Source organism: Tamandua tetradactyla, chromosome 7, assembly GCF_023851605.1.
Source record: "Tamandua tetradactyla isolate mTamTet1 chromosome 7, mTamTet1.pri, whole genome shotgun sequence".
Lineage (NCBI taxonomy): Eukaryota > Metazoa > Chordata > Mammalia > Pilosa > Myrmecophagidae > Tamandua > Tamandua tetradactyla.
The window spans coordinates 40,468,770-40,492,973 of record NC_135333.1 but is presented as its reverse complement, the minus strand read 5'-3'; the positions used below and the strand labels follow the sequence as shown (position 1 = coordinate 40,492,973).

The 24,204-nt window shown below is 60.1% G+C and overlaps 1 protein-coding gene across 3 annotated transcripts in view; it reads left to right on the top strand.

The window, feature by feature from the left end:
• Positions 1-23,337, top strand: part of WNT7B (Wnt family member 7B) — a 50,577-nt gene extending 27,240 nt beyond the window's left edge. For all 3 annotated transcript variants that reach the window (XM_077169171.1, XM_077169170.1, XM_077169169.1), the window contains exons 3-4: positions 16,067-16,338; positions 21,081-23,337. In XM_077169171.1, coding sequence (XP_077025286.1) covers positions 16,067-16,338; positions 21,081-21,560 — 752 coding nt within the window. In that variant the 3' untranslated portion in view covers positions 21,561-23,337. The remainder of the gene's footprint in view (positions 1-16,066; positions 16,339-21,080) is intronic.
• The last annotated feature ends 867 nt before the right edge of the window (positions 23,338-24,204 follow it).

Here is a 24,204-nt window from a genome sequence, read left to right as displayed (position 1 = left end):
CAGGGTGCAGGGCCGGGCATGCAAGGGAGCCCTGTTAGCCCAGACCCCCGATTTCCCAAGGGCCGAGGGGCCTGGGCCACCAGGCAGAGCCCTGGCTGCCGGGACCCAGGCCAGCACTGAGTCCTACGGGCTTGGAAGGCTGGCACGGGGCCGGGGGTGGCACGGAAAGCCCCTGGGGGCCCCTTTGCGGTGAGCAGGCTGTGGGTGGCACCTGGCACAGGCAGGAAGGTGGCACCGCCCCCCTCCCTGGGGCCCCACCACCCAAGTGCAGCTCTCTCCCTCGGAGTGTGCGGGGGTGGGGGAGTGCCCCTTCGCACCCCAGGCTGTGGGCATCCCCGATCCGCGGCTGAGAAGTGGCTGTGGTTTTGGTGGTCGCAGATGTGCTCGCGGTTTCTCTGTGGGATTCCACAACCCTCTCCAGCCACCCTCGGTGTCTCCTGGAAAAGGCTGCCCCGAGGGAGACTCGGGCACTGGAACAGGCTTGGCACTGGGGCTGGGGGCGTGGACTCTGCTTGGGACCACTTGACCCAGGGGTGTGGGAGATGATGGCCTCTCCAGGCCAGGCAGGGGGTTTACACTGACACCCCAGGAAATTTACGACTCCCGTGGACGGCCCAAAGCCCGGGGGGGGGGGGATGGGTGGCACTGGGGACCCGCCAGCCACCTGATCCCTTTGTTGAGTGGCACACTGGCCTCAGAGCTCTGCAGGCCGCAGTTGCATCCTCTGCGCCCTACACCAGGCTGGACTGGGGCCTGGGGGCTTCCGCAGCTCTCCCCTAGTTACTTTCCCTGGGCCCAGCCAGCTTCCCTTGCTCCCTGTCCCCCGAGAGCGCCTGAATCCTTAGGCTCAGCGTCCAGGGATCCCTCCACTCTGAGACACCTACTCCTTCTTTCACACACCTTTCCAAGCCAAACTCTTTGGCAGAGCTGTCCACCCTGGCTGTCCCCTCTCTGGTCTTCCCTCACCCCTCACGCAGGCATCTGCACCCAGCCCTCCTTGTTCAGACCCTGAGTGAACTCCATGTCCCTGGGTTCGGAGATCAGGACCCAGCCCTGGCTCCCGGCCACCTGGGCGGCTGCTCCTCCTACTGAGTTCTCCGTGGCCGGGAGCTGTTGGACCCCCCCCCCCAGGTGTCCCTAAGCTGGGGAGCCCATTCCTGCCCGTGACTTGCTGACTCCACCCTCCTTCCTCCTCCCCACCTCTCCCTTGAGTGTCAAGGCCAGCACAGTGGCTCCTTGGGGATGGCTCAGTGTGACTGGCCCCTGGGAACCTCCAGCCCGTCCCACCGCCGGGCCTTGGCTGCTGCTTGCTTTCTCAGCGCGCAAGCCCCTTTTCCTCTGCCCTGTCTTCTTCCATCCCATTCCCTGCGGGGGAAGCCTTTTTCATTCCTTCCTTGGCTCTTCTCTTGCTCAGCCAGGCCATGACCACAGCCACCTTCTGGTGCTTTGCTCCCCCACCCCGGCTGTCTCCCAGCCCTCCCCTGCCCTGGTCCAGCTCAGCACCTGCCTCCAGGCTCCCCCTGCCCTCTGCTGCTGGGTGGACATTCTAGAACCCAGGCCTGAGGGCCTCTGCCCAGCCTGGAACCCTCCATGGCTCCTCACTGCTGTCTGCTGGAGCGCAGCTCCTGGCTCTGGGCCATGACTACAGGCTGAGCTGGGCTGAGCTCCACAGGCAGCAGGACCCAGGCGGTGCCTTGAGAGGGGTCCAGGCAAGCACCTTGCCCCTCCCAGGCTGGGCTGCTGGAAGCATGAGCAGGAAGTAGGGCTGAGCCCATGGCAGAGGCGTGCTGGGTGCCCCAGGCATGGTATGGGAGCCAGGCCATGAGCTGGCAGGCGGCCGGTGGGCACTCGTGGAGCAGCTGCTCAGACCATGCCAATTAACGATTGGCTGGCAGAGGTGGAGTGGCCTAGGTAGGTGGGGTTGCCTATGACTTTGGGCCATGTCTAAATCTTCAGGGCTGAAGGAAGCCTCCTTAAAGGAGCAAATCGACCCCTTGTGCAAAATTCCACTCCCTTTGCCAGTACCTGATGCCACTGCTTGCATGCTTCCAAAGATGGGCAGCTCATTACTGCCCCTAAGCTAGATCTTTCTTCAGACCACCCTGACTGGCTTTGCTGTGGGGCCCCCGGGTGCCAGCTGCTTCTGCTCCCTTCAAGGGATCAAGGCTCATGCTATGCCTCCCTTCCCTAACATTGCCTGGGTTCCCTCAGGCCGGGTGACTCCTGCACCCAGCCTGCCCCAGGCTTGCTCCCTTACCTTTCAAAGATCTTCCTAGCCTATCTCTTCTGTTAACCAAAAGTGAATTAAGGGTGCACGTGTCCTGATTTGGCTATTGTCTGCCCTGGCATGGGTCAATTGAGGGCTGAGGGGGAGACATGAGAGTGGGAGTATACCTTGCATTCTAGGGAAGCCCCTTAGAAACCTGGGGCCCTAAGCATATCAGGAAGCATCCTACGGAGCCCCTAACCAGTCCAGGATCATTGACGAGGGCTTCTCTGAATAGGTGACCAGTAGGTTGAGACCCCAGGGTGAGTTGGAGTGACCCAGGCCAGCCTGGAGGTGAGCAGAGGGAAGGGGATTCTGGTGGAAGGAACAGCATTTGCCAAGGCCCAGTGGCAGAGAAGAGATATTTTCCAGGGATGGCATGGACATCAAGGTCACTGGGGAGGGGACAGAGGGGAACCCTGAGGCTAGAGGGGTAGAGGCAGGGCTGGAGCAGGGCTGGAGCATGGAAAGCAGGGAAGGCTCTGAGCAGGGATGGAATTATCTCCCTATGCTGGCCCCATCTAGCCACTGCCCCACTGCCCCTGTGCCCAGAGAACCCCGGGACCCGCTGGCATTGGGCATAGGGGCTGCAGTTGTGTGTACTCAGTGTGCTGCCATGGAAGGCTGGGTCCTGCCTGTCATGTGCCGGTCTCGGCCATGACTAGGCATAGGGGCTGCCCCTAATCCCGTCTCACATGAGCAGCCCTGGGCGACTGGCCGGCACAGCTGTCTCCTGCTCCTGTTTGCTTTGTGGGTGCAATTTGCACTGGGAGTGGTTTTCTAAGGTGGGCCTTGCCTGTTGGAGCTCCAAGCCTACTGGCTGTGCAGAGTAGAGCTTCTGGAAAGGCCACCAGGCCCTGGACCTTCAGAGGAGGGCAGAGGGACTCTGCTTGGGGTGTCTGAGGGGCAGGGTCCTCCAGGCTGCCCAGTGGTCCGAGGCAAGGGTCCTCGGAGAAGAGGGAGGACTCCTGGGCCTGTGCACCTACTGTGCGCTGGAGCCTGGCCTGGAGTTTGCAAACTAGACCCAGGGGAATTCTGGCTCCCTGGAGGGATGAGGGTCCTGGGGTTGCACCATCCACCATAGACAAATGCTAGAAGTAAGGCGAGTGCAGTCGAGGTGTGTTGTTGTGTGTAAGACACGTGGCATGCAACACCATGAAGCATGCAAAAGACCACACTCATGACTTTTTACTGATTCCATGTTGAAATAATGCTTTGTCTATATTGGCTAAAATAACTATATCATTAAAATTCATCCCGCCTACTTAATTTTTACTTTTCTAGGTGTGGCTTCTAGAACACATGGAAGTGGCCCTAATGGCTAATGCCATGCTCCCACTGGGTGACGCTTGTCTCTGGGGTTGCTAGCTGCCCAAGGTCACCCCATGGAGGGGCAGGGCTGAGGTTTTTCCCCTCCCGGGGCCTCGTCCCCCAGTGCCGGCCGGGCAGCCCCCAGGGCCAAGGGTGACTGGGGGAAGCTCAGGGCATAGGAAGGAGGGGCCTTGAAGGGGGGATCCCTTCTATCAGCGTGTCTGTCCTTCTGCCTGCATGCATTGAGCACCTGCTGTATGCCGGACCTGGGGCAGGGCTCTGCCATCGCAGAGCTTGGGACCCCTGGCTAAGCCCTGGTGGGAAGGGCCAGATGGGAGAGGCAGACTCTCTCGGCCCAGGGCCTGGGTGTGGGGGTGGTCCTGCCTCCATCAGGGCGCAGCTGAGCACCCTGTCACCTTGCAACCCCAGCCTGTACTGGGGACAGCCACAGTGCAGATATTTCCAAGGCTCAGGTTCCAGGCAGCCGGGGCCTGAGGGAAAAGCAGGGAACTGGGGTCTTGAAGACAGGAGCAGAAAGTCACTCCTGGGAGGCCAAGAGCCTTAGCCGGCTTGGGGTTCAGGACGCAGTGTGGGGACTGTCGGGGGCCAGGCCCGCGGTCACTCCTGGGGCGGGCCAGGAGCCTCTGTCCCCCCTGGGGAGCGGATTTCTGAGGTGGCTGCAGAAGTGGCTTAGGGCCTTCCAGGGCGTGCCCAGCCCTGCTGATGGGCCAGGTGGGCTGGGCGGAGGGATGGGGGTGTCTCCTCCCCGCCCTGGGTCCTTCCACACAGCCCTTGAAGGGCTCTTGGAATGTGTCCCATGGTGGGGATTTTCCACTCTCCCTGGCAAGGTCCCAGCAGATAGGCAAGGCCGTGGGCCAGGGAGAGGGCGCCCTACTCTCTACTCGTGGGGCCTCAGTCTACCGACCTGTGCCAGGACGGGTGGGTGCCGGGGCTCAGCCAGGACGCCGAGGTCTCACCTTGGAATGAGGACAGGAGGGTCTCCTGCATCCCCAACCTCAAGCTTCCCATGCTGGGGCTCTGCTCAAGGGTTCCCATGGACAAGGGTCCCTGGGCTGCTGAGGCAGGGCCCTTACCCTTGGCCCCTGAGGACAAGGTGGGCCTGGGGTCTCAGTTGCAGTGGTTTCCTGAGGACCCTGCAGGCCAGGGCATGGGTGGGGCCCTCGTTTCAGGGTCTCTTATTCTCACGCCATAAGTGGGGGCCTGAACTCAGACAGGCATGGTGGGCCACGCAGACCCTTGGCGCTGGACCTGCTGCCCAGCTCGGAGCCCACTCACTCACCCACTGTGCTCCGAGGGGCTCCGGGTGCTGGGAGGCATGGGGCGGCCCTCGGGAGGGAAGGGGACCCTTTGTGGCCCCAAGTCCCTGCAAATAGGAAGTTGCTGATTTTGTTGCAAGCCCAGGTTGATGTAGGAGCTGTGGGGGGAGCCGCAGGTGGCAGGGGCGTCAAGGGAAGGGGGCAGGGAGCTCACGGAAGGCCAGACGCAGCTCAGGATGCAGTGCTCAGGACAAGACCCCAAGTTCCGTGCCACCCCTCGCTGTGTGGACCCGGACCTGGCTCTGCCCACCCTGGGCCTCAGTGACTCCCCCGTCCTACATGCTGGGTGGGACACAATGGTCGTGGCCCAGCTGGAGCCCGCCTGCCCTGCGGGGGATGCTGGGCAGCGTGTGAGGGCCTCCGCTAAGTCGGAACAAAGGCCGCGGGCGCGCGGGCGTGCTGGCATGTTGGGACCTGGCCTGCTTCTCCCAGAGCTCTGTTTATGACAACGGCAGGGGAGAGCTTAGCGTGGAGACACTGACTCAGCCGGAGCCGGCGGGGGTGCCAGGGCGGGGCTGGAGAGAGACAGAGGGACGGAGAGGGGCCGAGGGACAGAGGAACAGAGACAGTAAGGGATGGAGAGAGCCACACATGCATGGACACACATGTATGTGCACGTGCATGCAATTGTGTGGATACATACACACAGGCACACACATGTATATGCACATGCACTTGTGTGGAGACACACACACTTGTGTGCACACATGTACATGCATGTGCCCATGCCTGTGTGTGGGCACACACATCACACATGCACACACACACACGGACACATATGAACACATACACATACATGCAGTTGTGCAGAGGCATATGTGTGCATGTCACAGGCATGAGCACACATAACCCTAATGAGGTCTGTGCCCACTCCAAGAGCAGTGGTGCAAGCAGAACCCTCATGTCGAGCATACCTTGTGGCCAGGTGTCCCACACCCCCTATGCCCAGTGAATGGGTGCTGTTATTCCCTCCATTTCACAGATGCAGAGACTGAGGCACAGGGGAGCAAAGCTGCTATGAACCCCAGGCCAGGTTGTGGGGGAGCTGGCCAGCTGGGGTTCTGTGCTTCTGCCTTGTTGGCTGCAGAAATAGGGGTGTGGGCCTACCTGGGGCCTGGTGGGCCTCTCTGGGCTCTCCTGGCACCTGTTGCCCCTCCACCCATGCCACCTCACCCCTAGCCCCCTGGCCCTGAGCCCGCACCTCCCTGGCTCTGTCAGTTCGGGCCCTGTGTCCTGGGGATGCAGACCTGAGACTAGCTTGGCAGGCAGGGAGTGGGCACACCCCCCCCCCCCCATGCCAGGGGACATTAGGAACTGGCCTCAGGCCCCAGGGTGAGGTGCCAAAGCTGAGCTGAGCCCAGGGGACATGCTGGGCCCTGCCTGGGTCTCTGGGCTTCTCAGGTCCAGCTCCTAAGTCCAGCAGCCTCCTGAGGGCCCTGTCCAGACTAAGGCCCAGGAACCTGGACTTGGGCTCAGCACCAGCTTACCAGGTGACAAACAAGCTTCTGGTGTGACCCAGGGGTCCCTCGCCTCCTTGAGCCTTGAACTCACCACCTGTAAATGGGGCGAGGGATGGGTGCAGTCCTTACCCAGTCACTCCCAGCTAGGGGGGAGCTTGGGGGCCCAGGCAGGATGGGGGGAGCTCAGACCAGGAGGCCCTCCCGCTGTCAATGCCCAGGCCTCTGGAGGTGACACAGGGGCTTCTGCCCTGGCCTCCCTGGTGTGATCTGCTTCTCGAAAGTGTCCACCTGGTGAAAAGCTCCTGACTGCATGGAGAGGCCTCCAGACCCCTACCTGAGCCTCACGCCCCTGCCCAGGCCATGCATGGGCTCCCCAGGCCCATTTGGAGTTGGCCTGCGTGCTAGGGGGTCACTTCACCCTGCAGTCCCAGGGTACCTCCAGATCCAGGTGGGGAGCTGCTACTCCCTAGCAGCCTCTGGGCTTCCCCCCAAGCCTGATCCTCTTCAAGTGTCCGCTGTCCCAGTGGATACCCCCAGCTGCTCAAGCCCCACAGCTGGGAGCCCTTCTGGACTCCCTTCCCTAAACCCTGCTCATTGATCCGCCTGCAAATCTGTTGGCTGCACGCTCAGACTATGTCCCAAATCTGGCCACTGGTCTATCTGGCTAGGCCACCATCATTCACTGGGACCCTGGCAATGGCCTCCGTTCTTGTCCCCCTGTTTCTACCTGCAGTCCCTCCCCGAGCTAATGAGGCTTCTTAAATATGTCAGACCAGCCCCCTCCAGGGGGTTCTCATCTCCAGAGGATAAAATCCAGAACCCTCCAGGTGACTTCTGAAGCTCTTGCACACCCCAGCTCCTGCTGTGCATGCCACCCATGCCCTGCTCAGTCCCACCTCAGGGCCTTTGCACATGCTCTTCCCTCAGCTCGGAACACTGTTCCTTGCACTTCTGTATGGCTCCCCTCTCTTGTCATTCAGGGCCTGCCATCAGCAGCCCTTCCCGCGAGGGGGGCCCCTGACCACACTCCACCCCAGCCCCCCATCTGCCCTCTCCCCTTCCCCTCCACCCCTTAGGGCTGCCCTCCCCCTCCACTGTCTGACAGAGCCTGTCCCAGCCCCTCAGCCCGTTCTTGCCCTGTGCGTGCTTGGCTTTGGGGCAGGTCCCCGCTGGGGTTTGATGGGCAGGGGTGGGGGTGCCTCTTCCTAGACTCTGGGGGTCTGGCCAGGAGGGGGCCTGCATCTGGTGCTGGGGAGACACACAAGGACAGCAGAATGAGGGACAGAGGGAGGGGTGTGCATGAACAGGCAGCGGATAGCGGGCCCAGCCAGACAGGGGCCTGACTTGTTTGGTGCAGCGGGAAGCAGACGGGACATTGGCCCTGTCCTGGGGCTGGGTGAGGTCCTGACATGGGTATGGGGTCCAGGGTGGGACTCTAGTGCTGTGCTCTCTGCCCATGGCCTGGGGCCAGCCACCTGCTCCTCCGAGCCGGGCGTCCTGGGCGGTGGAGGCTCCTTCACACCAACCAGGCCTTGGGGATGGTTCAGTCGGGAGCCAAATGCTACTTTTTTGTGTGTGCTGTATGGTGGGGGTCACATTTTATTCTTTTTGCATGTGACTATAATATGATTGCAGCACCATTTGTTTATTTATTTTTTTGGAAGTGCCCGGGCTGGGAATTGAACCCTGGTCTCCTGCATGGCAGGAGAGAATTCTACCACTGAATGACCCTTATACCCCAAAATGCTACATTTTTTTATAATGGATTTATTTATTTTTTAATTTAAAAAAATTTTTTATTGATAAAACAACGTACGAGAACATACATTCTTTTTTTTTTATTTTTTTTATTTTTTTTTTATTAACAGAAAGAAAAACAAAAAGAAATTAACACAACATTTAGAAATCATACCATTCTACATATGCACTCAGTAATTCTTAACATCATCACATAGATGCATGATCATTGTTTCTTAGTACATTTGCATCGGTTTAGAGGAACTAGCAAGACAACAGAAAAAAATATAAAATGTTAATATAAAGAAAAGAAATAAAAGTAGTAGTAATAGTAAAAAAACAACAACAACAAACCAACAAGCAAACAAAACAAAAAAAAACCCTATAGCTCAGATGCAGCTTCATTCAGTGTTTTAACATGATTACTTTACAATTAGGTATTATTGTGCTGTCCATTTTGAGTTTTTGTATCTAGTCCTGTTGGACAGTCTGTATCCCTTCAGCTTCAATTACCCATTGTCTTACCCTGTTTCTAACTCCTGCTGAACTCTGTTACCAATGACATATTTCAAGTTTATTCTCGAATGTCCGTTCACATCAGTGGGACCATACAGTATTTGTCCTTTAGTTTTTGGCTGGATTCACTCAGCATAATATTCTCTAGGTCCATCCATGTTATTACATGGTTCATAAGTTTATCTTGTCTTAAAGCTGCATAATATTCCATCGTATGTATATACCACAGTTTGTTTAGCCACTCTTCTGTTGATGGAGATTTTGGCTGTTTCCATCTCTTTGCAATTGTAAATAACGCTGCTATAAACATTGGTGTGCAAATGTCCGTTTGTGTCTTTGCCCTTAAGTCCTTTGAGTAGATACCTAGCAATGGTATTGCTGGGTCGTATGGCAATTCTATATTCAGCTTTTTGAGGAACCGCCAAACTGCCTTCCACAGTGGTTGCACCCTTTGACATTCCCACCAACAGTGGATAAGTGTGCCTCTTTCTCCGCATCCTCTCCAGCACTTGTCATTTTCTGTTTTGTTGATAATGGCCATTCTGGTGGGTGTGAGATGATATCTCATTGTGGTTTTGAGAGAACATACATTCTTAACATACAAACATTCCGTACATAGCGGCTCACAATATCATCACATAGTTGTATATTCATCACCATGATCATTTTTTAGAACATTTTCATCACTCCCGATAAAGAAGTAAAAAGAAAAAAGAAAAAACTCATACAAACCATACCCCTTAACCCTCCTTCTCATTGACCACTAATATTTCCATCTACTCAATATATATATATTTTAATTTTAACATTTGGATAATAGATATACTGAGCTATAATTCGCATACCATACAATTCATCTACCACCTAAACCATCCAATTCAGTTGCTTTTAGTAAACTCAATAGGTACAACCGCCCAACCATCTCCACAGGCAGTTCTAGAACATTTTCATCACCTGCAAAAGGAACCACCACTCCCCATTCCCCATTTCCTCTTTCTCCAGCCATAGCGACTCGGTCATGTGGGAGTGAAATGGGCCCAGAAAGCCCCTTTGACTGGCCCAGGGTCGCTCACCTGGCACATTTTAGGGTCTGGACTTGAACTCAAGGCATCAGACCCTGAGCTGCTCCTTCTTGCTTCCCAAAGGGCTCTGGGATGGTACATGGTCCCCACTTCTGAGCCCCCTCAGAAGTGTTGGGTCTGGGCTTCCCACTGCCTAAATTGCTGTGTGGCCCGGGAAGGTGTCTGCCCCTCTCTGGGCCTCAGTACCTTGCCGGAGGCTGGGGAGGTCTCACCTGTGGCCCCAGAGGCTCCCCCAGCACCGAGGCTCCGGCTCCTGGCTCCCGTTCCCACTTTACCTCCTCAGGGCCTGCTGTTAATTGGGTTACTAGGAACTCAATGGTGGCTTGCTGTGGCTTTCTAAAACTCACATGCTGGCTAGGAAATGGGTACTAGGAAGTGCCAGTGGCATGGGGCGGGTGGGCACAGCCCCCAGCTCTGCCCTGAGGAGGGCGAGTGGACAGCTCCATTCCTGCTCCAACTCCAGCTTTACTCTTTCCAAAAGTGGCTTATGAAGATGAGTCTGGTGCCTGGGGCCCATGTGCGGCCAAGGTGAGCCTCTGCTCCCGTGGACTCAGTTTACCCCCTTGGCTGTGGTCCCTGGAGACTCTGCTGCTGATATTCTGGATTTTCTCTATGTAGGAGGAAAGACTGGGCAGGGCTGGTGTCCAGTCCTAGGAGGAGGTGGTTTCTGGTCCTGGACATCCAATGCCGTGCCCGGGAGGGCCCTGGCCCACACGCCCCCTCCACACTGTGGGTGGCAACAACTATTCACGTTTGCTCACGGGGCTGACTCTGGGGGCCATGGAGTGGGCCGACGATCACCAGCCTCACTTGGCAAGTGGAGATACAAACTCAGAGAGGGTTGGTAATTTGCCTGGGGCCACACAGCAGGCCTGTGCGCTCTGCCCTGACCTCCCAGTGCCTCCCTCTGCTTTCCCTGAACCTCGGACTAATGGTTTGTCTGGGTGTCATGGGGGATGGGGACAACCTGGGGGACAGGCCTGAGCATGGGGCTGGGGAGCTCAGGTCTCAAAAGCCTGTCTGGGACTCAGGAGGGCTGTGGGATGAGGAGACCAATGTGTGGCCTCCTGCCCAGATGGTCACTGTATCCCCTGCATCTGAGCTTACAGACCCTGGCACCTGGCCCCAGCTGGGTGGATCCTGCTGGGCAGGCTCTTGGCCCTAAGAAGGGCCCCTGGGCCTCCTGAGACCCCCGAGTATGCCTGAAGCCAGTGTGGCATCCCTGCAAACCATCCCTGCTGCCTTCACCCAGCTTCCTGCTGTCCCCACCCCCATCTCAAGGCCTGTCTAGAGGCCTGAGGGGGGGATTGCCACCTTGCTGTGCATCCGGGCAGTCACTGAACACCTGGGAGGCTCAGTGCTCCCATCTGTGAAATGGGCTAATCAAAAGGACCCACCTCCTCAGGCTGTTGTGGAGATAAAACACGGTGATGTGGGTAAAATGCCCCATCCAGACCTGCTCTTGGGGGGAAATGTGGGGTTACATAAAAGAGTCAGGTGTGGCTCCTGCACCCCCCCCCACCTCCTGCAGCCCACAGGGCACCTGGTGACAGCCCAGGGGAGGGCACACTCACCCCGTAGTTCTGGGAAAGGTACGGACTCATGGGAATGCCAGCTAGTATTCCAGAAGGAGCAAGGGCCACTGACCTTCAAGGCAGGCCACTGGGTCATTTATTCATGGGTGGCTGCTGCACACCTGGGTGGGGCACCTGCCAGGGGTGGGCCTATGGTTCACCCTGGCCAAGCTGGGTGGGGGTGGGAAGCTCTGAGTGGGGCCGGGAGGGGGGCCGGGTCTCAGGGGCCCCTAGGAGTCAGGCTAAGGCACTTGAAGCCAGCCCAGAGGCCTTGGGAGCCACGGAGGGTTGCTGAGCAGCAGCAGCCCATAGGCTCAAAGCTGACCACACCCAGCACAAAGGTCAGGTTCTCTGTCAATCTCAGGGCTGGCTGGTGTTCGGCCTGAGAGCTCCTAAGGCTGGTGCTGGGAGGAGAAAACGGCTGAGAGCTGGGACTGGCAAGACGGTCCCCCTCGGAGCCCCAGGAGTGGTTTGGGGAGGGAGGCCGGGACTCTCCACAGCCTCCTGGCCCTGTTCCCTCTCTGCACTGAGATCTGGGGCGCGCCCAAAGCCCTCTGAGCTGGGGCCCTGGTCCCTAGCCCGCAGGGCCGTGTGAGAACGGGGCGGGGGTGAGGGCACGCGAGCGGCACGCGGATGCTCAGAACCCCTGGATCTGTGGCAGCGACTCTCCACCATTGACATTTTCCTCGTGGTCCCCCCAAAATGACGCCTTCTGTCCGCAGCTCGCCTCCAGCTCGTCTCTGTCTGGAGAGACGAGCGGGTTTGTCTCGTTAAAACCAAATAAAAAAGAAATTAGTGGGAGTGGCAGCCCGATGAGTAACTGATGAGTAAGTAACTGAGAGTCTGCACTTGCTACAGGCAAAACCAGGTGAGAGTAGAGCCTGGGGGGGGGGGTGGGTGGCGCGAGGTCCCTGTTACATGTCCCCAAAAAGCACAGTCCAGCCTCAGTGTCTCCTTCCTGCTCGGGGTCTACAGGATGGCACGGTATCAAAACTGCCTGGGCGGCCGCTCTGTCAAAACACAGGGACATGTCGGGGAGAGGAGGTCCCAGGAGGCCAGAAGGTTCTGGGCCCCCCAAGAGAATGCCCTCGTCTGTTTTGGCTCAGGCAGGGCTTGCCGGATTGTTGGACTTTTTACCTCCGTCAGCTGGTCCTCTGGAAATGATTGCACAGTTCTTTGAGCTTTCTAAACCCTCAGTGGGCACCTAGCTTGAGACACACACTCATTCTCACCACCAGCTCTGCCTCCCCAGCCCTCAACCCAGCATTCACCTGCCTGCTGGGCCTCTGTGTCCTGAGGCTCCACAGAGAGTCCAAGGACAGTAGCTGCTCCCCAAAAGCTGCTCATCCCGCTGCTCCTGTCATCTCTGGCCCAAGGTCACTTAGTCCAATACCTTGGTCCCTCCCTTGGCCTCTTAAGGCTTCAGAACCCTCTGCCTGGGCTCAAGTCCTGCCTCTGTCATTAGCATAACCTCTCTATGCCTCAGTCTCCTTATCTGAAAAATGGGGTCACCATAGAACCCACATCGTACGGTTGTGAGAGTTAAACAAGAATGTTTGTGAATGGCTGAGAAGTGAGCTGATGGGCTGTGAGAGCTATGTAAGTGTTAGCCACCACCATCACCACCATCACCACCACCATCACCATCACCGCCGTCACCATCACCACCATCACCACCATCACCACCATCATCACCATCGCCACCGCCACCATTATCACCATCGTCATCACCACCATCACCATCACCGCCGTCACCATCACCGCCGTCACTATCATCACCATCAGCATCACAACCACCATTATCATCTTCACCATCACTGTCGTCACCATCATCAGCATCTGCACAATTGTGACCACCATCATGACCACCACCGTCAATATCTTCATCATCACCATCATCATCATTCTGCTGCACAGCTCTCTCATCTGTCTTCTAAATAGTTCCAGAATCTCAATCCCTCTTGCAGTAAAAAAGCATGCTCTCTAAAGTCCAGATCTGACTGTGTCCAATCCCAGCCCTTGCAAGAAAGTGCTGCTGTGGTGTCCCTGTTGCCCCCTGGTTTCTATGGTGCTCCATGGTGCTCCCTGGGGCCACATGGTACCTGTGATTCCCTGAGGTTCCTCATGGTGCCTGTGGTTCCCCATGTTGCCTGTGGTTCCCTGTGGTACTCATGGTTCCCCATGGTGCCCATGGTTCCCTGTAGTATCTGTGGGTTCCTGTGGTTCCCCATGGTGCCCCATGGTTCCCCTTGGTGGTGCCCGTGGTTCCCCATGGTACCTGTGGTTCCCTGTGGTGCCTGTGGTTCCCTGTGGTACCCGTGGTTCCCTGTGGTACCTGTGGTTCCCTGTGGTACCCGTGGTTCCCTGTGGTGCCTGTGGTTCCCTGTGGTACCCGTGGTTCCCTGTGGTACCTGTGGTTCCCTGTGGTACCCGTGGTTCCCTGTGGTGCCTGTGGTTCCCTGTGGTACCCGTGGTTCCCTGTGGTACCTGTGGTTCCCTGTGGTACCCGTGGTTCCCTGTGGTGCCTGTGGTTCCCTGTGGTACCCATGGTTCCCTGTGGTGCCTGTGGTGCCCAAGATGCAGCTGCCCTGCCTAAGGCCTCCTGGCCCAAGCATAGCACACTGTTCAGCGGAGTAGCCTGTCCATGGGCTCTGTGGACTGGGATGCCGGAGTTGGAGCAGGCACCTTTGGAAGCTGTCTCCAACCTGGTGGCTTCCCTTCACAAGAGCTGGGGTCTGTTTCCTATATTTTGCCCGTCTCCATGCCTTTCTGTCCTCTTAGGTCATGGGGCCCAGGCTGGGAGCCCTGCTGGCCGGGCCTGCACAGTGGGGGGACGGGGCTCATCCACATCCCTCAAAGAGTGACCAGAGCAGCAAAGAGCAATTTGGGCCCTGAGCTGTGTGGAGGTAGAGTTCTTACTGAGCTGCGGGGGAGACTGGGGGAGAAGGCAGCTTCCTGTGACCAGGCTCAGAAGGGGTCCTGCCTGGGGGCTGGCCCGGCATGGAGGGGGCCAGGAAGGAGAGGCTAGGCCAGTGTGGCAGGGGGAGGGGGAGGAAGAGGAAGAGGAGGAGGAGGAGGGAGGAGGAGGGGGAGGAGGAGGCCTTTGCAGGCTCTGGAGGCAGGGACACCTCCCAACAGGTCCTCCCAGGGGTAGGCATTCGTCCTCACTGACAGCAAACCAAAGCCCCTCTGTCTCTTGGCAGCCCCACCCTGGTCCTCACTCAGGGAGGAAGAAAACCCCAGGGGAACAGGGGCCCCACCAAGGTTGGAGACCCCCAGGGAGTTCATAGCCATTGCAGTATGAGGAGGTGGTCCCAGGCATACAGGAGATGCTCAATAAATGTTTGTGGAATGGACTTGACCTGCAACACCTCTCTCAATCTGTGGGCGATCACCTCAGCCCCCAGTAATGAGGACGGTTGGTGAGCCAGCTGAGGGTGCTTCCAGAAGTGCAATGCACAATTGCACACTCTGCACGTGGTGAGATAAGGCCTGCGAGATGCCCGTCACTGGGATTTGGCTTTCGGTTCTTGAGCCAACATTTATGGGGCCTGCTCAGGTGGCTGGGGATGGGGAGATGGCACAGACCCAGCCCTGGATCTCGGGAGCTCTGTGCTGGTGGGGAGTTGATGGGGACCCGAGGGGATCAAAGGGGAAGGAGGCAGAGCCAACCTGGGGTGGGAGAAAATACAACAAAGAAGAAATGAGAGCTGGTGCCGCCGTCCAAGGGGCTGTTGGACTCTGAGGACGCTACAAGTTTCCACCCCTAGCACTAACCTGGGTGGAGAGAGTCAAGAGCACAAGGGGTCAGATGTGGGGCCAAGGGAGTTCAGTCGGTGAGGGCTTCCATCCGGCTGGGGCATCTGGGAAAGCTGCCTGTAGGAGGGGGTGTCAGAGCATGGCCTTGGAAGGCAGTCAGGATTCGAGCAAGAGGAAGGGAATTCTACCCCAAAGGCCAGGAAAACCCACAGTGGGGTAAGCAGCAGGGAAGGAGGGAGTCTTCATTTGGGTGGAGCAGAGGCAGAGGGGCTGGGAAAGGCAGCGGGTGTGGGCTGTGGGCCTGCCTTTCCCTGCTCAGTGTGAGCTTGGCTCTGCCGGCACAGGAGAACGTGTGACGGCGCGGGCAGGAGCGCCCTGTCCAGAGTTGTCCTTTGAGACAAACTGACTGGTGATTGGGAGGTAAAGGGGACAAGGGAGGCTGGGAAGCCTGGGGAGATGGGGCTGGGCAGGCCTGCTGGGGTGGAGGGGGAGACTCAGGGGGACCAGAAATACCTGGGTCTGGGTATGGACTGAGGTGGGAGGGAGCAGGGAGAAAGAGGTGGTGACAGAGAGCCCAGGGTGGGGCTGGCTGGGTGGTGTGGGGTCCCCTGTGCTGCCCCATGGTCCCAGCTTCCCTCTCACCATGTGCTCGGGGTCCCCACGGGGACCAGCACGAAGGGCCCCTTTATGAGGAAGCTGCAGAGAAGAGGGGGCAGCGGTGCAGAACCCCCCACCCAGGCTCCCGCCACTGCCCCTGAGTTGTAGGAACTGGTCCTCCCCAGCCCGGGCACTGGGGGCGGGGAGACCGGCCGATGATGGCCCTACCTGCCATGGGAGGGTCGGGGCAGGTAATAAGCACCCACTGTATACTGACACTGCCTCACGGCAACCCCGCAAGGGGTGGGGTGGCTCCACTTTGCAAAGAGGGGACGTGCCGAGTCCAAGGTCCCCCAGCCCTGTGTCCCCTGAGCCCGGCCCAGCCCGGAGCGGCAGGTTTCACTGTGTGCTCCCCCCCCCACCCCAGGAAGCCGTGAGGCCGCCTTCACCTACGCCATCACTGCAGCCGGTGTGGCCCACGCGGTCACCGCCGCCTGCAGCCAGGGCAACCTCAGCAACTGCGGCTGCGACCGCGAGAAGCAGGGCTACTACAACCAGGCCGAGGGCTGGAAGTGGGGCGGCTGCTCGGCCGACGTGCGCTACGGCATCGACTTCTCCCGGCGCTTCGTGGACGCCCGCGAGATCAAGAAGAACGCGCGGCGCCTCATGAACCTGCACAACAACGAGGCGGGCAGGAAGGTAGGCGGGGTGGGCGTGGGGGGCCGGGGGCAGCCGAGATGCAGCCAGGGGGCCGGGCGTGCAGGCCAGGGGGCACAGTGTCGTGTGATGCTGTGTGACCCTGGGTGGACCGCCACCTCTCTGACCCTCAGGCTCCTCTTCTACACGAGGGCTGGGTGACCTTTCTGAGCATCATCTCTGAAGCTTCCAAGTTTCGAGAGGCAGCTCATTGCTCCTGTTTCATAGGTGCAAACCCTGAGGCTCAGGGTAGTGAGCTGATATGTCCAAGGACCCCACGAAGGCCAGGGACCCCACTGCCATTCTGGGCCTTACTGGACGCCCAGGGTGGAGCCCCAGGCCCTGGTTTCACATTTCTTATCTGGCTCCTGGTTCCAAAGGGGCCCTGCCAACACACCAGGGAAGGCTTCCTGGAGGAGGCATGGAGATTGCCATGAGAGGGGCGTGGGGAAGGGGTGGTCCCAGGAGGCAGGAAGTGGGGCAGAAACTGCGAGCTGGGGGCTTCCCGCCTGGGAGGGACGCAGCAGGGTGGGCGCTGAGGGAGAACCTTCAGGCAGGGCTCTCTGGGAAAGAAGTCATGGCGAGCCTGACCCTGGCACAGGGAGATGAAGGCCCCGATACTGGGCTGGGTGGAGCAGCCACGGCGGCGAGATGGCCCAAGATAGGGCGGCCAGCCGAGCGGGACTGTGCGCGGGCTCTGCCTCCCCAGTCGGGGGCTGCACCTGGGCCACTGGACCCCCAGGGGCTTCTCAGGCAGGGGACGGACTTGCCTCTCCAGGTGAGTAGTTGAAAATGCCCTCTGTTCCAGGGACCCAGGTGGGAGGCCTCCAGGTGCCACTCATTTGCTCCACAAGCTCTCCCTGCCTTCTCTGAGCCTGTGCCAGGCTGGGTGCGGGGACAGGGAGCAGCAGACCTGACTGTGGAGTTCATGAGGGTGCGGAGGCATCCCCAGGGGCCATGGGGGCCCAGAGAGGGAGCAGAGGCTGCCTGGAGGACCCTTGAATGAATGCTGTGCCAGAGCTGGGGGGAGCAGAGGCGAGAAGGAGGTGCCTGTGTGGGACTCCAGCGGCCAGGTTGTGGGAGCAGGGGTGGGGGTGGGGGGCGAGGTGGGGCTTGAGAAGTAAGCAGGCCTGGCTCAGAACAGGCCCTAAATGCCAGGCCCAGGGATTATCTTTGTCTTGTAGACTTGGAGGGTAGCAGGCAGCAGGAAGTTGTTAAATGACTGTCAAATGAATAAATGAGTGAATGAATGGATGAATGAATGAATAGGTGACATGGTCTTTGCCTCCAAGGCACCCACAGATAGACTGGAAGCCCCACTCTCCAGGCCCAGCCTGATGGGAATACATGTTGGGATGAAGCCCACTGCTGTGGGAGGGCAGAGGAGGGCATCATCCACTTTTCTGTGGGAATCAGGGTGCACTCCCTGGAGGAGGAGGCATGCTGGGTCCTGGATGAAAACCCCACCCCTTGAGCATCAGTGAGAGCTCAGGCCCTAGGCAGAGGCTTCCTGCATCCCTGGGAGGAAGATGAGGGCAGTGAAGGCCAGAGCCTGGCCCTTGGGCTGGTCCCTCGGCCTGGTGGGGCAGGCCAAGGGTAAGATGGAGGTGACCCAGGGAAGGCAGGGGTCAGTTCCTCCAGGGAAGCCTGGAGCTGCCATCAGGGATCCTCTGGCTTGCTTCCTCGAAGTCATGAGGGTCGAAGCCCCGACTGATGAAGGCCACCCCGTGCTGGCAGCTGGCGCATCTTGGCCTGCTCCTCCCCCAGCCTTGGGCCAGGCCTGCCCCGGCCTGCAAGGAGGTTGTCACCTGAGGGCACGTGGCCTGGTGCACATCTGGTGGCCTTGTCCAGCCCACACTGTGGGCCGGGACCCAGAGGGTGGATGGACATCCACTCCCGAGGGGCTCACACTCTGTGGGGTCTGGATAAAAGGCCATGAGAGGGGCCAGGGGGAGGGTGTGGGTGGGTCCCCCCGCACCTCTGGAGTCCCTGGCCCGAGGCCAGCACTGGGTGGAGTGTGAATGTCCCTCCTGGAGACCCCGGCCCGGGGACGACCAGCCTTCCCAGTGGGGGACTCGCCCCCACCCCAGTGCTGTAATCAAGCTCTGTCCCCGGAGCGTGGCCCGTGCCTTTATTCTAGAAAAAACACCAGCTCAGCCTTTCTTGGGAGCACCCCAATCCACCCCCACTCTAGCCAGCGCCAGGGGGAGACAAGGCCACGTGGGAGGCCCTGGCAGTGCAAGGTTACTCTGCCCCCTCCCAGGTGGATTTGGGGCCCTGCGGCTTCTTTCCTGTGGCCAAGAGGCTGGTCTCGGGGTCTCCTTGAGGCTCCTGGGGCTGAGGGGCTAGTCTCAGGGCCCTGCGGTCCCTGGCTGATGCCACTGTCCCCTCCTGGGACAGCACATTCTGGAATGCTGTGACCCCTCCTGGGAGAGCCTGGGGCCCAGAGGACAGCCGCGCAAGGATGTAGCCCCCACCAGCTGCTCTGTCGGCGGCGTCTGCTGCTGCCCCTTGCGTGACCGGGCAGGGCCTAGACCTTCCGCGGGTGGGCAGGGGCTGGGCTGCCTGGCCTATGTATGGACATGGAAGTAGGGGCTGGGGCAGGGCGAGGTGTCAGGAATAGACCACAGAGTGTGGGGCTGGGGGGCACAGCCTCTAGGCCAACACCCCGCCAGGTCTCCAGCCATCAAGCCCAGCTGTCCCCCCAGGCTGGGGCTCCCGTATGGGGTGCGTCAGGTCAGCTCCTGGGAACGGGGTCTGGCCCGAGGAGCAGGTTAGGTGGAGAGAGGGGCTCCCAGGGGAGGGGATGGGCACAAGCCAAGGAGGCCAAGAGAATGGGGGCTCACTCAGACCAGAGCTGGGGGGGCTTGGGGAAGTCTGACCGGAGGCGGACAGGAGAAGGGAGAGGGGCGGGAGGCAGAGGGAGGCCCCAAACCCCATGTGTGCAATCCCCTAGAGGAGGCCCCCCCAGGCCCCATTGCCTGGTCACCCAGCCCTGCCAGTTCCTGTTTGGAGGCCTCTTTCCCTCCTCCGTGGACCTGAGTCCACCTGCCTTCCCTTCCTTGCTGGGGGCGTCGCCTCCCCTTCAGTCCCGCCCTGCCCCGGGCGTCCTCCCAGGAGCAGAGATGGCTTTCTGAATCTGTATCATCGTCCCCTGCTTCTCTGAGGGGATGAGGTCAACCCCCTTAGCCCTGTGCTGAGGCCGTAACTCTCCTGGAGCCCCTGACCCCCACCTCCCACTTTGCCAGTGAACTCCTACTCATACGACCAGGCCCAGTGTAGTACTCCAACCTCCTCCAGGAAGCCCCCAGCCCAGGCCCCATGGCTCAAGGCAGGGTGAGGCCTCTGGGACCCCACGGCCCCTGCGTTTCATGTCTGGTTTCCTTCTCTGAGCCGTGTTCAGGGCCCTGGGAGGGCAAAGTTCAGTGTCCCTTCTCGCCAGGATCCTGGCTAGATGTGTGAGGGGGCTTGGGGCAGTAACTATCCCTGGGGGAGTGTTTCTCGTCCTCTTTTTCATTCATTCATTCACCAGGGGTCCCCTTGGCTGGACCAGAGCTGTCAGGTGGTCATGGGCAGAGCTTGGGGTGGGGGGAAGGGGGGAGCAGAGGTGGCTCTGGTCCACGGCACACCTCCCCATATCTGGGCCCACCGGGACTCAGTCTCCTAGGCCTGCCCCTTGCCAGGAGGGATGAGCCCCTGGGCATGGACCAGCAAGGCCATCTGGAGTTGGGAGCTGGCCTCTCAGGGCTCAGGGCAGCGGGGGTCTGGGGCTGGTGGCTCTGTACAGGCCCCGTGATAACACAGGGCAGGCATCTGGCTGCCCCCTCCCATGTGGGCCAGGGTCGGGAAGGAGGAGGCACTGACTCAGGCTGCCAGGCCAGGGGGTAAACAGGGGATGCCCCATGATGGGGTGCATCGGCCTGGGCTCGGAGGGTGGCCGAGCTGCCAAGGTTAGGTGGGCAGGAGCCTGGCGATGGACAAAAGGCCCCTGTGGGGCTGCAGGCCGGCTGCTAGTGATTCCACCTCTCATCAGGCCTTTGCAGGGCCCCTTTGGCCTAAGTAAATGAGGACCTGAGGCCTGGGCTGGCTCTGGGGGGCAGCCTTCTGGGGCCACTCAGGGAGGCCTGAGACAAACCCAGGATGCCACTGTCCCTCATGGAGCTGGGGAGAAAGAATGGGGTCTCGGGCCAGCCCACTGCCCCCCACCCACTCCGTCCCCCTCCTCAGTCCTCAGCAAACAGGGCCCGAGCTCCATCTGCTCTACAGCTTTCATTACACAGACATTTATTAGGCTTTGACTGTATGCAGGCCTTATGTCAGGCATGGGGAATGTGGTGGGGAATATGATCTGCATTTATTAAGCACCTACTGTGGCTAGGCCAGGTGCCTCGGCAATGCAGTGCAGCCCACTGAGCATGAGCACCAGCCCCACTGCGTGTTGCCCCATGACCAGGTGCGAGTCCTGGGGCCCTGTGCCTCAGTTTCCCCATCAGTGCCTTGACGATTGTCACAGCATGCTCCCCAAGGGGGTGTCATGAGAATGAATGGAATGCATCCCGTAAGCGCCCGCCTAGCCCTCCTGAGTCCTGACCCTTCCAGCCTGCACCCTCGCGACTTCCTTGGGAGTTCCTGCAGCAGGCGTCCCCACCCAACAGTCCAGGAGACTGAGGCTCCTGTGGTCGGGTGCCCGTGCCAGGCAGGGGGACCTGGCTCGCCCACACTGAATGGCCGCTGTGTCCCAACAGGTCCTGGAGGAGCGCATGAAGCTGGAGTGCAAGTGTCACGGCGTGTCGGGCTCGTGCACCACCAAGACGTGCTGGACGACGCTGCCCAAGTTCCGCGAGGTGGGCCACCTGCTCAAGGAGAAGTACAACGCGGCTGTGCAGGTGGAGGTGGTGCGCGCCAGCCGCTTGCGTCAGCCCACCTTCCTGCGCATCAAGCAGCTGCGCAGCTACCAGAAGCCCATGGAGACGGACCTGGTGTACATCGAGAAGTCGCCCAACTACTGCGAGGAGGACGCAGCCACGGGGAGCGTGGGCACGCAGGGCCGCCTGTGCAACCGCACCTCGCTCGGCGCCGACGGCTGCGACACCATGTGCTGCGGCCGTGGCTACAACACCCACCAGTACACCAAGGTCTGGCAGTGCAACTGCAAGTTCCACTGGTGCTGCTTCGTCAAGTGCAACACCTGCAGCGAGCGCACCGAGGTTTTCACCTGCAAGTGAGCCGGCGGGGCCGCGGCGGGCTGCTCCGTTGGTGGTGGGGCCACAGACGACGGTCACTGGGCCAGGGTCCCAGCCCGGAGTGCCCCTGCTGCGGCAGCCCCACCCCACCGATGGCATTTTGCACATCCACCCCCTGCCTTCCAACCTGCTGCGGCTCTGCCTGATTCGGTGCTGTCGGTTGTGGGTAGGGATGGGTGGAGACCTGGGGCCCCGGGCGCAGGAAAGGCACAAGCTGGGGCTCGCGACCCCTTCCCTGTCCCCCACAGCTCCTTCCTGCCACCTCCCCGTCACTTCTGGTGGCAGAACAGTGCCCACAACCTGGCCAAAAGGGCACATCAAAATGGCCTGGCAAACTCCTTTTCTCTTTTCTGTAAGGGGGAATCCCAAGGGCACACATGCACGCTTGGAAACAAAGTGACGAGACTCTGAGTGCCCCTCTCCTGCCCAGTGGCACGGACATACAGAGGCCACGTGGGCCAGCCATGCTCAAGACCAACTCCCAGGCCACATCAGCTGCTGGACTCTGGGGCAATTTGGACAGATGTTGACACAAGTTATTTATGTTTTCTTAGTTCCGGAAGGGAATTCCTAGTGCCAGACCTGACTGCCCTCTGTGTTAGTGCCCCTGATACCTCCCCTCCCGGCCCCTCTCTTCTCCTTCCTAAAAATCACATTGAGCAAATCCAGGGATCACTGGGTCAGGCTCCTGAGTGCCACGGCCCTTGCCCCCCAGTGCCTGTTGCAGAGCCCCCCACCCTGGAGCCACTGCGGCCGGCCAGGGGCTGTCCAGGGATGTTCGCCTCACTTGACAGCAGGTAAACTGAGGCCCAGAGTGGCCTAAGAACATGCCTGAGGCCCCGTGGCCATGAGTGACTGCTCCTGCCTCCGCTCACCGTTCAGACCCCAGCTGAGATTGTTCTGGAACCACCTGGGACTGGGGGCAAGAAGGCCCCTGTGCCAGGAGAAATCTGGCCACCCCTTCCTGACTGCCCACACTCCTGGGTCTGCACCCTCTTGGGTGCCCTTGGGGGCCTCTCAGGGGGCTTCCTCACCTGGGACTCAGGACTCAAAGTGCCTTTGTAGGTGCACCCCCACCCTCCCTGGGGACACTGAGGGAGCCCCTTGCCCAAGCAACCTGCTTCCAGGGCCCCCTCCACTGCCCGTAGCCCCTATTTTCTCAGCAGAAGCTTCTGGAAGTATGTTCTCGGAGCTGCCAAGGAGCCAAGTGGGCTGGACATTGGTCTGGGACAAGTGACCCCGCCTGGGACCTGGCCCCAGTGTTCTTGCTCACATGTCCCCAATCGTGCAGGGGCCTTCCCTTGGCTGCCACCCTATCCCACACTGGTCCCCAAGTCCTGGGGTACCCCAAGCCTGTAGGAACAGCGTCCTCTGCCAAGGAACTTGATTAACTTATATTGTATATCGTCGAAATGTCTATAGTGTCTTTTAAATTATTGTGACCTACACTGGGTACGGAGGGTGGGGGGAGTGGCCGAGGCCGCCCCTCCCCAGCCAGTCTCCTTCTTCCGCTTGAAACGGACCCTCGGGGCCCCCGCCACCCTGAGTCCCTTGCACTGTGCCTCGGCTGCTGCTGCAGCCCGCTGCCCGCCCCAGCCGGCAGTGGCCTCCTCCCGACACATCAGGGAACTGGGGCCGGATGATGGCAGTGAGGCGCGGTGTGTCAGCCAGGAGTCCCCACGGGGGTGGGGGGTGGCGGGGGGTGCCCACAGGCTGCGTCCTGTGTCTTGGGACCCCGTGGGGAGGCGCTCGGCTCAATAAAAGCTGGAATCCGATAAGTGCGTGTGTGTGCAGCCCCCAGGCGACGCCCACTTGGCCCCTGGGGTGGAGAGGGGAGGATTCTGGTTCTCCCTGGATGCAAACCCCCCCCTTTTGGTCCTCACGCACCCTGGTCCTTCTCCGTGGTTGGGGGGCTCCGATGGGGCCAAGCCACCTGCCTCTGGGCCTCAGGCTGGCACCATGCCCATTTCCTTCTTAACCTTCCGAGCCCCGTCTGCCTGCCTCTAGGCACCCTCCGTGACCCACCCAGAGGCCATGGGCAAGGCTGGTGAGGGCTGGACACCTCCCCGGGCTCCTGTGGGCTACCCTGGGGCTGCAGAGATACACAGGCCACCACCTATCCCAGAGTCCACTCGTGGGCTGCAGGGTGCTGCTCTCAGGACATCTCAGAGTAGCCTGTGACCCCGTGGCCCTCACCCTGCACAGGGTGCTGCCCCCAGGGCCCCATAGGTCCCTCCACCAGGGCCTGGTGGCCAGGGAACCCTGCACACCCAGGGATGAATGGCATTCCTGCCGAGAGCTGAGGGCCGGGAGGTATGCAGCGTGGCCGGTTTGGCCACTGCCCGCTGTCCGGGCAGCCTGGCATCGGGCAGAACCACTGATCAAACAGCCCTGGCCGCCCTGCGCCCAGCCTTGGCACCCACGGAGGCTGGTTCCAGCCCCAGGCCCCACCGGGCAGGCTTTTCAAGGGGCGCCTGCCCTCCAGAGATGCTGAGTGGGAGACAGAGAAGGGCCCTTGAAGGGGGGGAGCCCTGCACTCATGTCCCAGTCCTGCCCCTTTCTGGCACTGACTGCAGGGTGGCCTCTGGTCACCTCTCCTCCCTGCCTCCACTCCCAGATGTAGGGT